Source organism: Arachis stenosperma, chromosome 10 (genome assembly GCF_014773155.1).
Source record: "Arachis stenosperma cultivar V10309 chromosome 10, arast.V10309.gnm1.PFL2, whole genome shotgun sequence".
Classification (NCBI taxonomy): Eukaryota; Viridiplantae; Streptophyta; class Magnoliopsida; order Fabales; family Fabaceae; genus Arachis; species Arachis stenosperma.
This window is the reverse complement of record NC_080386.1, coordinates 22,718,869-22,737,335: the sequence shown is the minus strand read 5'-3', so window position 1 is coordinate 22,737,335 and position 18,467 is coordinate 22,718,869. Positions and strand designations below refer to the sequence as shown.

The window sequence follows — 18,467 nt, the reverse complement described above, 5'->3', positions numbered from 1 at the left end:
TTGAAAAACAGAGTTCTCTCATGCATGGCGTCCAGATCCAACCTATAATAGTGACTTGATACATCTGATGGCGTCGGAATTGGGTGGGGAGGAGGCAAGGCATAGCACAAAGCTGCCTCGACAGATGTCTCTGGTACGAACTCCTCGTCATCACCCCCTTAGAAGAATCACTAGCGCGACTATCGGCAACGTACTCTTCATCAGAGTCTTCCTTACCCATCTCCATGTCCTCCACTGGAATGTCGACATGAATGGGTGGTGGTGCGAGAGGTCGGTCGTCCTGTACATAGATCGAGTGTACAGAACCACCACCACCAATATCTCCAACCACGACAGAAAGTTCCATCACTTGCTCTGCCATGATTCTCCCATGGATGTCGAACATGAGTCGCACATGCTCGTCCCCAAGAAGTCGAAATAGTCAAAATCGGAAAACTCCATTACCTAATGGTGCCAGCAACCTATATCTTACCCTTCCGACCTCCTTCGTTTTTGTGCTACCAAGGTTGCTCAATATCAAACTATTCAACTCGGACAACGAATTCACACGCTGAGTGCGCAATAGAATCAGATTCTCACACTCAAATATCACCCCATTGTCGCCATTTCTCATACGACAATTGGGGTAAACACACACATCTCTGTATACATTATTACTAGCCATTGTTGCCTTCTTTTTGTGAAAAAAAGGGGATAGAAGAAGATATGAAATGAATGTGGAGAATGCTAAGGATTAGACATCATTTTATAGCTACTAAAAAATTGTCTCACTATTTCTCGTTTATACTGTAAACGAGATACATTTACACGTATTTCGTTTACACTGTGAACGAGATAATTTTACACGTATCTCATTTACAGTGTAAATAAGATATACATGTATCACGTCCACATATCTTATCTCGTTTACACTATAAACGAGATACGTATAAAATTATCTCATTAACAGTGTAAACGAGAAAAGAGTGGGTAACAGATTTCAGTAATAAATTTTAAAATTATTTAATTCAATATTTATTACATTTATTTTATTTATTAAAATAAAAAATCCCAGTTTACATTCCACAGATGTTACGACAACCATAAAAAATAGAAGAAAATAGTCATTATAAATAATGTATTTTTTAATTTAAAAAATTACGAAATAAATTTTTGTGAGGAAAATCGAAAATTATTAACTAATATTATTGTTAGAAATAAATAGAATTAATTAAGAACTATACAGAATCAATAAATATGAGAATTACGTATTCTCTTTAATTGCAAGAATTTGTTACTTGATAAAAAATGTAGTAAATCTAGTTTAATATAAATCCTCCACTTAATTAGGGAATTCTAAAATTGGCATGACTAAACTAATCACTATAAATGTTAATGACAAGACAACTTCTTTAATTATTTTTTTTTATGAAACATAACTTATATTTTATAGATACTATGAGCCTATGACAACCGTGAAAAATGAAAGAAAATATATAGTTGTTATAGCTAATTTTTTTATTGATTTAAAAAGATTACAAAACAAATGTATGTGATATATTAAGATATATTAAGTCACTAAACCATAAGTATTAACGAAGATAACTTTTTAAAAACTATATATTTCAAGAAATTTATAAATAATAATAAAACTTATCTAAAATAACAAAAAATAATCTATGGATTTTTAACTAATAAAAAACTAAACTGGAATTATACAATTATATGATGATAAATATTTTTTAGGATGACTTTTCAGTATATTAAATTTATTTACTAATAGTTGTAAAAAAAAAAAACACTTTCTACTTATTTTTTTAAGTAACTATACCTTGAATGTGACACTAATATATTAATGTTTATAAAACTTACAAATATTAGTTATATTATGAAAATTGGATTTGGTGAATTAGTAAAAATGATAGTGGAAAAGAAATAATTGGTTTAAAAAATAATTTAATATTTTTTAAAAATTATATAACTCAAAAAATTTATAAAATAGTAATAATAAATATTTTAAATTAAAAAAATTATGTATAGTTTCTTAACTAAAGAATTAAACCGGAATCATATGATTGTCTAATAGCTAGTAAATGTTCTTGAGACTTGCTTATTAGTATATATATTAAATTATATACCTTAATTAATAGTTGTAAAAAAATTAACCTTCATACTTATATCTTTTTAAGTTTTTACACCAAGAATATATATAATGGTAATCTATATGGTGTCTTTTAAAGAAATTACAAATATTAGTTACACCATGAAAATTGAATTTGATGACTTAGTTAAAATTATATTCACAAAGAAAATAATTTGTTTAAACAGATATCAAATTTCAAAATTTATTGACCCTAAAATTATAAAATTTTAATGAAATAGAATTTCAAGATGTCACCTTTTAAAATTTTATTATTAAAAGCACCTAAACAATTAAACTTATTTTAGTTTAATCTCTTAAATTTTATTTATTTATATATTAGATATTTTTATTCGATTAGAATTTGACTTTTTTAACATATAAATTCTATTAATTTTTTTGCAAAATTTTACACTTAGAATATATGATAGAAAAATAATATAACTCTAAGAAATTATTGAGAATTTTTAAAAGCTATATAACTCAGGAAATTACAAAATAATAATAAAATTTTGAAATTAACAAAAATTATTTATAAGTTTTTAACTTACAGATTAAAAATAAAACTATACAATCTTGAAATAATAAATATTCTTGAGGCTTATTTAGTATATTAAATTATAAACCATAATTAAAAAAAAAGTAACACTTCCTACTTATATTTTTAAGTTACACACTACACTACAATACTAATCTATATAATGTACTTCTAAAAGTACAAATATAAATACACCATAAATATTGGATTGGGTAGCTTAACTAAACTCATTTTAAAATGTACTTTTAACTCATATTTATAAAATTCTAAAAGTTATTATACCTAAATTTATAAAAATTTTAATTAAATAGTGTCAAGAAGTCACCTTCAATATTTAATTTATTTTTAAAAATACACAAACTACTTAAAATTTTTTTAGTTTAATTTCTTAATTTTTTTAAATAAATTATATATCCTAATACCTTAATATTGTAAAAACTTAATCCTTTAATACCAAAGTAAGTTATTACACTATAAATACTAACTAAGATATATAATTTTGAATGAAATATAAATATTAGTTATATTATAAAGATGAATAAGATTCGATGAGTTAATGAAAATAATAATGACATTAAAAATAATTTTTTTAAAATTTAATAAAATATAGCATTTTTATTTATTGAAATACAGTTATCCCTCATTATTTTTTGTTATCTAGATTATGTTTTTTATTAATAATAGGTTTATCATTGTAATTATTTTTTAGTGAGAGTATATAAAGAGTACATAGTATATAATATGTAATAACTCAACAAATAATTTTTAAGGAAATTTTTCATTTTCTTCAACAATGAGACGAACTTATTTTGTTCTCTCTTAACATCACAGCTTGAACAGTTTAGAGCATAAAATTTTTTTCAATAATACAAATAAAAAAATACCTGCTCAACTAAAATAAAAATAGGATTACGAACTACACCTCTTTTCTCCTCCTGAAGTATGGTATCAGCGACCCGTGTGATCAGCTCCCTTAGAAGGTGTTTTGGCAAAGTATCCATATGGGATAAATATAAAAATTAAGTTAGCCAAAAAGAAAAAAATCCAAAAGGTTTTAATTGTTGTACTTTAGAGTCTATATAGAATCTAGAAATATGTCTAACAGTTAAGAATCATCATGTTACCAACATTACGGGAAAGTTTAGAAAAATAAGTGACATAAAAATTTAATAAGTAATAAGTAGAGCTTAATCAAATTATGAGTGCCAAAGATCTTGTCAATGTTTTAGGTCATATCAAGTGTGAGATATGAAACGTCTACATTTCTAAGCTTTAGGTTCATTGCTTATAAATATTAGTTATATTAAAAAGATTAAAAAGATTTGATGACTTAGTGAAAATAATAATAACATTGAAAATAATTCTTTTAAAAATTTAATAAAATACAACAGACAAATTTTTTATCAGTAATTATTTTTTGTTATTTAAATTATTTTTTATCAATAATAAGCTTATTATTGTAATTATTTTTTAATGAGAGTACATAAAGAATACATATTATATAAGGTGTTTTAGGGTACGAGATTTTCTTCGATAACAAAGATAAAAAAAGCTAAAACAAAAATAGGATTACGAACGGCATCTTTTCTCTCCTCCAGAAGTATCGTATTAGCGACCAGTATGATCAACTTTCTTAGAAGGTGCCTTGGCAAAATATTCATATTCTAATAAATATAAAAGTTAAATTAGCCAAAAAAAGAAAGGATCGAAAATGTTTTAATTATTGTGCTTTAGAGTCTATATAGAATCTAAAAGTATGTTTAACAGTTAAGAATTATCATGTTACCATTATTAGGAAAAGAATAGAAAAATAAGTGACATAAAAACTTAATAAGTAATAAATAGAGCTTAATCAAATTATGAGTGCCAAAAATCTTGTTCAATATTTTAGGTCATACCAAGTGTGAGATATGAAACTTCCACATTCCTGAGTTTAGATTTGTTGCTTATAAATTATGTTCCGAATAATTAACCACAAAAGATAAGATAATCACAAGAAAAATTACAAGAAATATGTGAGATATGAAGCTTCCAAAAATCTTGTTGCTTATAATTATGTTACGAATAATTAACCAACAAACAAATTACCTCTTAATTTTTTTTAATACTAAGAAATTAGTTTATGCTTATTTTGAACCGAATTTATTAGTGTAACGTCATCATTAAGTAATTTCGGTGTATTCTAGATTTAATTTTGGTGCATTCTAAATTTGGATCTAAACTTATTTTAAACTAAGTTTGTTTGTGTGTTGCTACCATTAATGAATTTCGATACATTCTGGATTTGAACTGTTCTACATATAAGAAAAAGACAGACGATGATGATAATAATGGTGATGGAAGAGAAGGAGGAGGAAAGGGAAGGAGGAGGTCGAATAAATTTAAATAAGAAAAAAAAGAGGAAGAGGAGATGGAAATGGTGGTGATGACGACGATCATGAAAGAGAAAGATGGGAAAAAAGAAGAAGAAGATGACAACGATGATGATAATGACGATAATAATAACAATGATGATATATAATAACGATGATGATGAAGATGGAGGAGAAGGAAGAAAAAAAGGAGAAGCAGCAACAACAATATGGGAGAAAAAAAATGCAGCAGTAACATGAGCGAAGAAGAGGTGCACATAAATTTCAAACCTTTAATAACAATTTGATTGGATTTAGTTTGATATTTTACTTGGTTATATAACTCTTCTTTATAAAAATAATGTAGAATTAATTAAGAACTACATAATCAATAAATAGAAGATTTATGCCACTATTGACCGTTGTTGGCTATTGCTCTCCTTTAAATTATTTAAATCTTTTTCTAAATGTACAAAATGAGATTTGTTATTATTGATAAAAAATATTTATTACTACCAAGACCGATAAAAAATGCAAACGTGCATACTTTTGACGTATACCTTTTTAATTGATTTTTTATTTTAATAAATAAAATAAATGTAATAATATCGAATTAAATAATTTTAAAATTTATTATCGAAATTTGTGACCTATACGTATCTCATTTACAGTGTAAATGAAATAAGACACGTAGACGTGGCACGTGTATATCTCGTTTACCATGTAAACGACATACGTGGAAGTTTATCTCGTTCAAAGTGTAAACAAGATAAGAGAGGGCGACGGAGGATCTGATCATGTTAGCCCAACTAAGCCCAATTTGGGGTTGGCCATGATGGCCTGTACGTACCGGTCACTGTGCTCAACGGTACGCCGAGGCGTCACGGACATCGTCGGCTGCACTCTGCTGTTGATGTTCTGGATATACGAGAGATTTTCTCAGTGGTGTCTACTGGAGTAAGCGATCTACATGTATCCTATGACTACGAGGTAACAACTGTTTATGTCTTTATTTAGTTATGAATTTATAACTTCTTACGACCATCTACATAATGAATTGCTTTTATTCTTTTGATTGGTGTCAAGTTGGTTGGACTGCAGCTAGAGCAGAGATCAGCATGAGGACAGGGTCCTGTGATGGAGAGTATCAATCGACAGGCTATGATTCGATGAGGTTAGTACCGTGTTTAACACCACCACAATTTCATTTTAGTCTTTTATGTTGCATTCATTTATTAAGTGCTAATTATTAGTTATGTCATGGTTCTCTCAGTTTGTATGGAGGTCGTATGATGACCCTGCTCTGCAAGATTTGTGCCCTCCTCGGTTTGTTGAAGAGGAAGAGTGGGGGACATGGATGTCATTCCTCCCCCTTGTCTGCTTCAATGATGGGCAGTTTCACCAGCTTGACCGGATGAAATGACAGTTCAATGGAGAGCAACAGGTGCCTGGCACTCCAGTCAACCTTGACAAGTATCCCTGATGTCTTATTTATCTTTGCTTTACTGAGTTTAGAGTTAAATTATTACAATCAACATATGTGCCCTAGTCAACCCCGTCAGACTAGTTACTTGTTTTTATTTTTTCTGACAGGTTCCTGACATCCACTTGCCGGGGTGAGGATGCGCGGTGGCCTGACAGACATCATGCTTGGTACGAAAGATGGCGTAGCCGTTTCCATCCAAGCCACAGGATCTCCATTGTACACACGTTTGACACCAGGCCGACCCAGGAGTATTACGATTGGTGGCATGGGGCTTGCCATGTTAGGCACCGGTCAGGCGAGGAAGTTTTGGAGGATCCGAAACTCGTCGAGTTACCCGCCGATGTACAACACACTGCCAGCCAGCCGAGGGACGATCTCCACCTTCCCCGGGGCATGTCGAATCGGGGCTAGGCGTGCAATTGAGGTTAGGATGGATACCCGGCGACCTGCTCGGAGGGACATGGGTGCTAAAAATTATAGATTGGGCAAGGGGGTTAGGAGGGAGAGGGTCAGGTCTCATCGAGTGCAGTTGGATGTAGAGTCTGACGAGGAGGTGGAGTACGACCGACAGGAGGACCATGGAGACCTCCCATCAGACAAGAAGGATACACCTGCATATCCACCTGCTCCTCCAACCCACGCACCACGTACTCCATCCGGTTCCGGAGAGCCGCAACATCAGGCCATTTGGGACACATCACCACCCGGTTGGCATGATGCAGGGTCATCCACCAGCCATCAGAAGGAACAAATGGTTGACGAGATATTCTTCGACGACGCCTTCCAGTTTCACACCGCTGACCCAGCCTCGATGCAGCGCCTAGCAGTCATTCTGGACTAGGAGGGAGCAGGGTGTCGGACAGTATCAGCATCCATCTGTTTCTATGTATACCTCGGCATGGATGCCACAGATATCTCCTACATCTGGATCGTCATACGGGGCGGGGGTTCATCCGGGTGCCTTATCTGTCACACCACCGTCATACGACTACTGGATGATAAACGTCAGGGTTAAGGGCAGCAAGCGAAGCTAGGTCGGTGGGGTCTAGTGCGGAGTTTAAACTGGGTTCGGACTGTGGTATTCACGAAGAGCTTCAACAGCTTCTGCCGGGGAAGTGATCCATGAAGGACGGGAAAAAGATCAAGAAAAGGACAGTGCAAAAATACTCAAACCACTCAAAAGATAAAAAGATATTGAGAAAATTTTGAATGTTTTTCTAAATTTATCGTTCTAAATTTTTTAGATGCTACTTGTTTAGAGAGAATTTGCATGTTTAACTGGGGAGATTGGGATGTGATGTGGAAAAATTAAAACCGAGTTTAAAAGAAATTAATGATTCCAAACCATAAGAGAGAGAAAAAAATGCCGGTGTATAGTGTGTATTATGCACACTCTTATCAAGAGACTAGAATTCATTAATGATATTTTTTCATTACACAGTATTTTTTTACTATATGCATCTTTAATTTGTAGACCAACAAACAATATCAAATTAAACAACTTCCATTGAGCCAATGTATATGTATTATAATCTAACACAATAATAGGGTAAGATTATAATTTGGAAAAGTTTTCACTTGTACCAGTGTACTCGACTAGTACATCGGTATTTAGTAATTACGAAGCATTTTGATATTGATTTAAAAATAAAGAAGGTTCATATTTAAAGTTTAATTTTGACCTGATCATGTGAATATGTAAAGCATGAGGGAGTGACCAATTAGTCCATATCCGAAAAAAGTAACTCCAAAGTGTTGCTGTGTGTCCTTGATATACGGCCAAGAACAAGTTGGCTAAGCGGCTCGATCCCGTGTGACTTAGTTGTGGGTGGAACTTCATTACAGATTTACAGTGAATCTTCAATCGCCAGCCACAGAACCTAGCCTTCCCTTCCCACCATTGCAACATCAACGTCTACCCCACCGCACCTACCACAACCCGATGTATTGTCCAATGCCCCTTCACATAAACAGAGGAATGCAAGTGTCCAAGGACGAAAAATAGTAAATAGTGTCCTCTTTAACTATCCTTCTTCACAACAGCGCAAATTGCAGATATTATAAATGCTGAAATTTCATATTCATTATTTTCATTCTCCACTCCAATAAGCATTCAACCATGTTTCAGTGTCTTGCTAATTTCATTCCTTTTTGGTCTATGAAATTATTTTTATTGCACCCATACCTTTTTTTTCCTACCTGATTATCCAGACACCTTTGGCATTATAAACATTATTTAATTATTTTTCTGCATACAACCTGCTAGAACTCATTCAACCTATTTCACCATGTAACCAACTACAAAAAAAAAACACTAAATCCAAATCCTATTTACTGATCAAGTACCACTCATTATTAATAGTCTATCATGACTGCTAAAGAAACAGCCCATGAGCTTCAAATTGGTTATTACGTCCTTAACTGAAAGCGCCTGCATTTTAGCTTGGTCATGTTAACTATCATCTCCGTCATTTCACTATCTAATTAGGGATATTTTAGGAATTGGGCCTATACTATTAGACAAAATTTAAATTTATCTATCCATTCGTATCTGGCACACCGCTGTTTCAATAAAGTGAATAAAACAGGTAAAATTTTTTCAATAATTTGATTATAACAGTGCTGATAATAATTCCTTACTATTAGTTAAAGAGGCCTCCACACTATGAAAAATGTATATCAATAAAAGAAAATGTAAAAAATTTTGGCCTGTGTACCTTTAGAAGGATTTTTTATTTAAATAAATTAAATAAATATTTTATTCACTAAAATAAATAATTATAAAAATTATTACGAAAATACGTTTTTCTCGTTTATAATATAAACGAGATAAAATAAGATAAAGCTAGTGCGCGTGATTAAATGAGATACGTGTATTTAAATAAAAATTCCCCTTCAAAAAGATTAAATTATTACCTTTTTTATTATTATGGCATAATAAATCTAATTGTACATGTAAATAGATACTCTTACATATTTTATTTGAATATCAAATATCATGTATGAATTAAACTCTGACAAGTAACTTGTCACATTACCTTTTAAGTCTTAAATCAATACCATAATTTTAGATTAGGGACATTCTTAGATGCTTTAAGATTAAACCATAAAATAAAAAAGAAACTGAAAGTAATAAATGGAAGTTTTATTGCTTGCTGCTGCATCATACTAATATACAACATACATTCCTTTTTATAGCACGAATAATGTTACATTGTAATACTAATTTGAGGACCTTCAACCGCCAATTCATAATATGGAGACTCGTCCAATTCCTGCAATGTTCCATCATCACCACACACTTGTATTATAAATTTGAGGCTATAAGTTCCAGAAGGAACTTTAAGCTCAGAAACATAGTAACATTTTGCTTGTGCCACTCCAAGGTACTCCTTCACATGTTCCAATCTTGAACTTGTACCTTCTTGTTTTGACGATTTCACCAAATAGACATTGTAGCTTCTGAATTGATGGTTCTTTCCGTCTTTCAGTTCCCAAGAAATTTGAAGACTAAGGATCTTTGAGCCCTGAGGACCTGGTGTCCATTTCATGTATTTGGTGTCGACTTGCCACGAAGAAGCCACAGGAAAATCTGACTTGTATTCTAATGTCTGGATTGAGATATGACCAAGGATTGCGAAATAATCTGATGTAGAAGCCGAAGTACTATCGCTGCTATCTGAACTGTATAGCCATCTCAACTTATTCGTCGGAGAATCGCATCTATAGCACACTGCATGGATTTCCGCTAGTGTGTATCCGTTCATTGCGATCGTACCTTGATTTATAACCCATCCAGGTGAAGGTCCTTTATTTCCATCTGTAATGATTGCTTTGCTGAAATTTCCAGAGAAATTGTTCAACGGTTGCGATGCAAGAAGTATATACTCTCTTTTGTTGGTGGTGGAAGTGAATGCAAGCTTAAGTCCCAGCGAAGAATTGCCATCAGATTTCACCTGCATTAGTCATGGACTTCGCATAAGAACTGGATGTAAAAGATGAGGATTAAGGTATTAATACCAAGTTGTATACAAATTATTTTGTACTTTTTTTTTTTGTGTGTGTGTGGGTTGGGAGGGAGGGAGGGGGTGTCTCCATTGAACCAGCAATACCGCCATAAGGGAATCTTACTTCTACAAACCCGACTAACCTAACCTAGCTATGGTTGCATGAGAGTTAGGACCTCGGATCTCCCAAGAAGAATTTTTGTTCCTGAAAGATCTCTCATTTTCCAAATTGGTCTTCAAGATTTTTTAAATCAAATTCATCCTTCAAAGATTTTAAGTTAATTACGTCAGTTCTTCCGTCACTTCATTTGTTGATTATGTCAAAATTTACTAATGTTGTACGTTAAGTGACACCACAAGATATACCTAAGAATTTTAATTGACTATTAACATAAATTTATAAAATTAGATTACTCTTGAGACATTAGAATCTCTCAATTTAGGGTTGATTTGATCTAATTTTATAAACTTCTTATGCTAGTCACCATATTCGCTAATTAGGATTACTAGGTGTGTGTTGTGATATTACTTAACATTCCACATCAGCAAATTCTAACGCTATTAGTAATGGAAGTGACAAAAAGACTAACATGACTAACTTAAAATCTTTGAAGGACTAATTTGTTTAAAATAAATCTTTTGGGAAAAACGAGTGATCTTTCAGGAACTAATTTGACCATTTACTCTTTCCAGGGATATATACGATACTTTTGGTAATGGGACCAGGGTCCTCCGAAGTTTACCAATTTTCGTGCTGGTTACTAAGAATTGAATTAAATATGCATTGGCAGCTATTTGAGGCTGAGTATGATGGCATTCTTTGAACCCAAGGATGTTAGATTGATGTGTTGTGTTCTCAGAAATTATGATAAAGAAGTTATAGCTTACAGAATAAGTTAAGTGGATAGGCAACTCGCTCAAAACAAACTCCGTTTCAAAGATTTTCTTCTCAAAGTGAGCATGCTCTTCAAGAGATCCTTTGAATGTAATGTTCCCTCCTCCACTATAAGATGATCCCTTCAGGCTGCAATTTTCAAGAACAACAGTGAATAATTTAGATGCTGTAAGAAGTAGATTTGAAAAGTAGCAATTCTATGTCATCTTAAGCTGGAAGAATAGGCAAGGAGGCATTCTATATTAGTTGTCATTTTAATGTTATGGAATTCAATATACATAACAATATTGAGGTTTTCAGTTAGATCATCCATTAAGTGAAAAAATGTTCAAAGGAACGGCCACATTAGTGATGTAAGACTAATAATAAACTATATCATATTTCTATTAAAGACAAGTCTCCTAATGACCTAATTCATGAGTTGTTCGGTTTTTTTATCGAACATTTACTTTGAACATAAGAATTACATATTTTGTACAATCCGTTACACTTCACCATTAAAGGAACATACAAAATATTAGAGATGCGTTATCACTTACTCTGTAAAAACTTGAATAGGATTTGTAGAGTCAGCAAAATTGAGATGCGGCTGCGCACAAATATGAGTTAGATTATGTATAATAGAATTCTTAAACTGGTACCACAAATTTAAAATATTTGATGAAATATCATTTTCGTGTAATTGTTATGATTTTACTAAAATTAGAACTTTAAATATTAGAGTTGACAAACTAAGAACTCAAAAGAGAAGGCAGTTATATCCCTTTTCTAGGTTTATCCAACTATCAATACGGTACATGTTCGAGCCAACAATAAGAAAGAAGGGCTATTTGGGCCATGCCTGAAAGCCTTGGCAAGAAATGTTGCACCAAGTAGCATCCGACACAAGGTCTCCGTCCATTGAAATATGATAACCGCGTCCCTGAAAGTAAGAAAGAATGCTCAGATGTACAAGAAATAAAAAATGAGATTCTTCTAATTTTAGTACAAGCTTGTGGAGCACATTGTTTATGCTTTGAAGTTACGTGCATTAGATTTTTACTTATGTATTTATTTCTTTTTTGATGGAGGTGTAGTTCTAAAGTGTCTGTTTCCCATTTCTTTGAGGATATAATTTTTTTCTGCCCACCATCAACTGTCTCAGAGCATTCACAGACTATCTTAGTATCATTATCAAATTAAAAAAATGAAACTCATTGAATAAAATGTGGGGAAAAAATGTGTGAAAAAGGGAATAAAGGGGGTAAATTTGTAATTATCTTAACCTGATCAAAATTTGTGTAGAACGGTAATACTCCAGGATGCTTACGCAATACTCCCCATGACTTTTCCACAAGATCCCACCAACTGCAACATAAAATGCATGGTAATGATGCTAGTGCTTGTGAGTAAGACATTTAAGGTTTGATCCTTCACGATTAAAATATAATAGCTAAGAAAAAAAACCTGCTTGTTTAACACTACCATTATCCACACACAATTGAAAAAGGTAGAAGTCAGAAAAAAATTCTGGGACAGAAAGATGCATGATAAAAATAGTAACTTAGCTAAAATTTTCCACTTGCACTGATATTGTAAAATTAAATTTCTGCAACTTTAAATGGAGGAAATCAGCAGACCCCAGAAAAAGAGCAGATGCACCAAGAAATTGGGATAAACCATTGAAGTTCCTTCCCATTCTACTTTCTGATCAAATAAACAGAGACCATAGAATCACCTGACATAATGCCACGATACACAATTAAAATAGAAGTACTAAAGTACCAAACTTCACAAGAATCCCACACATAAAACACTAACAATCTTCAAACTCAAGGGACTATCATTGTGAAAGACAGGGAGTCCGTGAGAGAAATTTCTGGGGCAAGCACACTATATATCCATGATACTTTCTTCAGAAAGATTACCAGATTTAGATGCTTCGAATTGCAGAGATGAAAGATGAAACATATTCGTTACTCTCTTTTCTCACCTATAGCCCTCTATTCCATCTTCAATTTTAGGTTCATTTACATGTACAATGTTGGTCAATTCTGGCATTCGATTTTTCTCTTATGCATTATTGCATTATCATGAATCAACTTGGTCAACCTTGTGATATTTATATTAAACTTGTAAGCACCAAAATTACAATAATTATTAAGGTATCGGAACACGCATATGCAACGTAGTTACCTGTTATTAGCAGTCTCAAAATCTGGTGGTTGTTTTGTTTCATAGACCCATCCAGGAGCAAATATAGCAGCAGATACGTCATCCTTTCTTAGTACATCGAGAGCAACATTTACCTGAGACATTCATAACAAAGATTAATGAATGCAGTGGAAATAAGACCAAGAAAATCACTGAGAGACATCCCTGAGGGCCCCATACACTTTACAAACCATAAACCAAACTTGTCAAAAACTATTCTGCATCTCAACACTAACATGTTTGTGTCTGACTAAAACTTCAACATGTGTGGTGTATTATTCATAATTGCACCATGAATTAAGAAATAGGAGTAGCTGATAATTTTATTTTTGGTAAAGGATGTTTAGTCAGGGAAGTTGACCACTTCACTGTCAAAGAAGTGCACTAAACAACTAATCTGAAGGCAGTCATAACATTAAAAAAATGTCAACAATAGTGTCTTCATTACACCAAGACAAAATCAAGGTATTATGATGGTGAAAACATTGACAAGGGTAGAATGCTTGATGAACCATAAATATGCACAACAATTAACCCTATAAATGAACTTGAATGCGAAGATACAAGATGTATTTCATAGCCAAGCAACCCAAATGAGTGATAATTAGTTTGCTTAAAATTAATATTAGTACTATATTCGCTGTATACTGTTCATGCAACTTCCTTTTTTCCCCTTATTTTCATCCTAATTCCTAGGGTGCAATCTAGTCAGAAATGAAACATATTGAAAAAAGACCCTAAAAGGGACAGGATAACCACCTATGTAAAGTCAAACAGGCTATAAAATTCAGCTCCTATCTTATGTTCCACTCGGGACAGTCAAAATTGATTTCAATACAAGTTTGAAATTGAGGTAACAAACATAGATTATATTGTTATATTACAAAAATAGGTGAATACCACAGAACACTTACATTCCACTGTCCACCACCATATGTGTTCCTTCCAAATACATCTATTCCCATGTACACATCAAACCTCCGATCACCTGCAACGGCAGCAGAGAGGCTTGGATAGTTTTCCTACATGGTGCATCATAAAGTTAATTGAGGCAAACTGGTGACTGATCAAACACTGGAGTTGCAGAAGTAGGAGACAAGAAGAAAAGCAATACCTTCCATGTATAGTTAACAAATATCCCATCACATATGTCAAAGAAAGGCTTATTGTAATAGTTTAGTTGGTCTTGCCAATTCAGATCACCATCAACTGTAACACTGTCATACCTACAATATCAAGAAAACACATCGAAGTCAAACCTCGTCACCATCCACCACAATAGAATGTTGCTGATGTATCTTCCTCTACTTACCAAAGCACTAACGATCCAGGAACAGATGAATGCATCAATGACGATAAATGATCTACAAACTCTTTTAAGTTAGGAATTTGTCCTCGGTCCAGATTTACCTCCATATTTATCTGCAATTGACAAATCATTGACTGGACTACAAAATACGCAATTCTGTGAAGTATTGGAAAGTAATTATGCATTTGATCAGCATGGGTGTGACACTGTGTATGTATGCAAAAGACTAGATATCTGCATCTAAGAAGCCATTCCAAAGTAGCATCGATCCATTTCTCTTCCATGAATTCTAGGTTTTACAAACTTCCATTAAAATACCAAAGTTAAGGATCCATTATAGTAAGATAATATCTCCTATTATTTTATCTGAAATTTATTTCCATCTCTATTTACAAAGTTCACTAATATATCAAATTCATTAGATAATAAAATTCAAATGGACATGAATATAAACTCTAAAAGCACAGATGGAGATAAGAATTTACTAGCCAGCCATCGAAGCCTAAAGTAACAGCAAGCTCCACCAGACGTTCTGCATACATTTGAGCAGACTCCTTTGTTGAAAGCAGCACATCACAGGCAGCTCTTCCCTCATCCCATTCGGTGATGAAAGTACCCAGCACCTAAAGTATTAGAGGAAAAAGTAGAACCAACAAAGTTCAAATAAAATTGATGCAGTAAGTCATCTCAGAACTTATGCAATGGAATAATCTATTTTTCTTCTGATTCAAGCATGAGCAATTAGTAATGCCAGTAAACATCTGTGTGTGAGGGAGGGGAAAAACAAAAACTCACCTTTAACAATATTAATTATTTCAACCAAATTCAGCAATTACAGATCTTGCAAAGTTAAACCAAATAAAATAAAATAAAATCACCCCATTTCACCAAATTCAAAAGTAAGCACAAAAGCAAGAAGAGATTTTTGTTTAACATCCATATTATTAGACTCCATTCTAACATCCACTTCAACAGTCACTTTTACTTTTCACCTTTGAATCGTATGGGGTGACCAAATGACACCTACTTTTAAATTCTCAAATACCATCACTCCACATTCCAAGAACAATATCAGCCATAAGTGGCTAGTGAAGGTGGAACATGATATACAATCTAAATAAACTTGACCTATGATGTTAGAGCTTTATTCAACTAGCTACACTGAATCAAAATTGTATAAGTACCTTAACTCCGTGACGATGAGCAGTGTTAGTCCAACAAGGAGGAGGAATAGTAACCAAACTGTGTGAAAAGTAGACAAAAACATCGATCAAATGCCAATGCCAAATTGCATAAGCATCAGGGTTGGTCCCCCCTTGAACCCACTTGTCATCTAAGTACCCGCCTACATTACACCAATACAAAAATCCAAGTATTTCATACAACTATATAAGTATTAAGTACGATACACATATACTTGGTCACAAAGTTAAGAAATTTTCAGCTAGCATTATTTGGTGCAGATACCCATATGCAAGTATAAATTTAATTTTGAGTTTAAAACAATTTTACACACACACACCGAATATGTAACATCACGTAAGCAAAAACAATTAATTTTTACATTTACCCAAAATAACGGATGTGATTTGACGACAGACATCAAAATTAAACTCATGCAAGTATATATAAAAAAAATGAACTTTTTTGGGGTGGATCATAGGTACCCACCTGCCATGTCATGACACACCAACAATCTTCTCCTATTAGGCAATGATGATGATGATGATGATGATGATGAAGCGGCATGATGTGACATTGGAAGCAAAGCAATGTTAAAAGGGTAGTGAAAGGAATTGAAGTAGGAGCGAGTTTTGAGATCCTCTAGGGTTTTGATTGGGTATGAAATTGGTACTGAAGGTTGCTTGGGATCGAAGAGTGGTGGTTCCAGAGGATCAGAGGAAGAAGGTTTGGACATGGTGACGAAGAGGTAGAGGGTTTGGAGTGTGGTGAGAATGAAGCGAATGATGTTTCGGATAGTGATTAAGATTCGGCGGTTTATATAGACTCGGAGAAGTCGAGGAATCATAATCATCATCCAACACCAACCCTGGCCTTTTGTTTTCGAATTTTGATGCTGCATTCATTGCTGCTGATGATGCTATCCTGCAAAATGGTTTGCCAATTTTTTTATAAATTATTTTTTTCTTCTCTCTTTTTGTAGTTTATTTTGTAGTTAATTTTTTTTTTAAAGGTAAGAGTAAGATTTAAACTCAAAATTTGTAGGGATAGAATAAAAGAATTATATCATTTGAATTATAATTTGTTTCAAATTGAATGGAGGAGGATTGGGCTAAGGGGTCCAAACTAACACGCCACCCATAAAACTCTTTTTGTAGTTTTTTTCAAAGATATATTTGGAGTACATTATATTTTTCTGGAGTACATTATGTCAAGATAAAGAAATTTTTTCAACCGAGATGTTAAATAAACATTATCTAATGAATAAAGAAGAAAAAGAAAACAATTAAGAGAGAAAGAAGTTTCAAAGCATTAGTTACTGCTGTTCATAGAGAAGGTGGTTTGAGGAGATGATGTCGCCAGTTCTCCAACAATATGCTTGAGACAGAATTTCCTCAAGTTTCTGGAATTGGTTCTCAAAGACTAAAGCATTCCGCGCCAACCAATTCTGTCATAAAAGGTAAGCCACCTGAGCACTTCTGATTTTAAAATTGGATTTAAATTTCTCAGCTTCCATAAATTCACTCCACCAATCCCAAACTTTAGGTTAGGGTCGCGGGGAATAGTGCTTGCTACTGGGGAGCTGTTCCAAATTTAAAGAACTTCTGTACAGAAAATAATGGCATGCATCAGTATTTCTGGCGTCGATTGACAGCGGAAACAAAGACTGCTAACTTGTGGTAATCTGACCTTTGGTGTTACTCTCATTTTTCATAAGGTTTTCTACATTTCTGAATCTGCGTATCGGGGATGGAGTGAATTCATTGGAGGATGAAAGAATTGGTATGCTATACTATACTCAGATTTTACCGCGTACTCTCTGAGTCTTCCTCTTCTGTGATAGGAATTTGTTGAATTTGATAATCTGTGTCTAGTGGAAGGCTTTCATAAGAAGTTGGTGATTCCATTCTTCCTCGCCTGTGAATAGCTGTCTAACCCAGGTAAGTGATTCATCTCTGCATTCACTGCAATGGGAAAGGGTGGTTGGTTCCTAAGCCATGGATCTTCTCTGATTTTGACAGATCCTTAAATTGAAACTTTGCACTTAATTCCTTTTTCCAAAATTTTCCTTCTCTCCAAAAGACTTTGCCAAGTTGAAGATGGTCGATTTCCTGGATTGACTTCGAGTTAAGAATTGTATCTGAAGTACTTATATTTGAAGATTTTGTAAAAAAGAGAATATGGTTTAGTCATCAACCACACAAAACTCCTTTTGTAGTTGAAACTTGAAAATGTACAGAAAATAATTTGTATTACCGTAATACGACAAAAACTCATATACAGCATTTATTAAATATTAATTTTACATAAAATTATATGTGAATTTTTATTTTATATTATTATATAAAATGATAAAAAAATTTATTTTTTATACAATTTAAATATAA

The 18,467-nt window shown here is 33.0% G+C and overlaps 1 protein-coding gene across 2 annotated transcripts; it reads right to left on the bottom strand.

The window, feature by feature from the left end:
* Positions 1-9,635: 9,635 nt before the first annotated feature.
* LOC130955602 (cytosolic endo-beta-N-acetylglucosaminidase 1-like) lies at positions 9,636-18,267 on the bottom strand. Of its 2 annotated transcripts, none has more exons than XM_057882495.1 (14): positions 17,890-18,267; positions 17,400-17,527; positions 16,570-17,004; positions 16,083-16,243; positions 15,384-15,521; positions 14,902-15,011; positions 14,704-14,815; positions 14,504-14,611; positions 13,572-13,684; positions 12,662-12,743; positions 12,238-12,318; positions 11,936-11,985; positions 11,390-11,525; positions 9,636-10,450 (listed from the first exon to the last, which is right to left on the bottom strand). In XM_057882495.1, exons 3-14 carry the CDS (start codon positions 16,979-16,981, stop codon positions 9,704-9,706), a joined length of 2,250 nt encoding a protein of 749 aa, XP_057738478.1. In that variant the 5' UTR covers positions 16,982-17,004; positions 17,400-17,527; positions 17,890-18,267; the 3' UTR covers positions 9,636-9,703. The 2 variants fall into 2 exon arrangements, with proteins under 2 accessions (XP_057738478.1, XP_057738479.1); XM_057882496.1 differs by having other exon boundaries at positions 17,897-18,267.
* Positions 18,268-18,467: the final 200 nt, after the last annotated feature.

What these genes read in the sequence shown, in the direction of transcription:
- LOC130955602 (XM_057882495.1), bottom strand. Translation starts at nt 16,981, where the DNA reads ATGCAGCATCAAAATTCGAAAACAAAAGGCCAGGGTTGGTGTTGGATG. An exon ending in CTCATCGTCACGGAGTTAAG is followed by an intron (nt 15,522 to 16,082) that starts GTACTTATACAA and finishes CTAATACTTTAG; the next exon opens with GTGCTGGGTACTTTCATCAC. An exon ending in CTATCCACTTAACTTATTCT is followed by an intron (nt 10,451 to 11,389) that starts GTAAGCTATAAC and finishes TGACTAATGCAG; the next exon opens with GTGAAATCTGATGGCAATTC.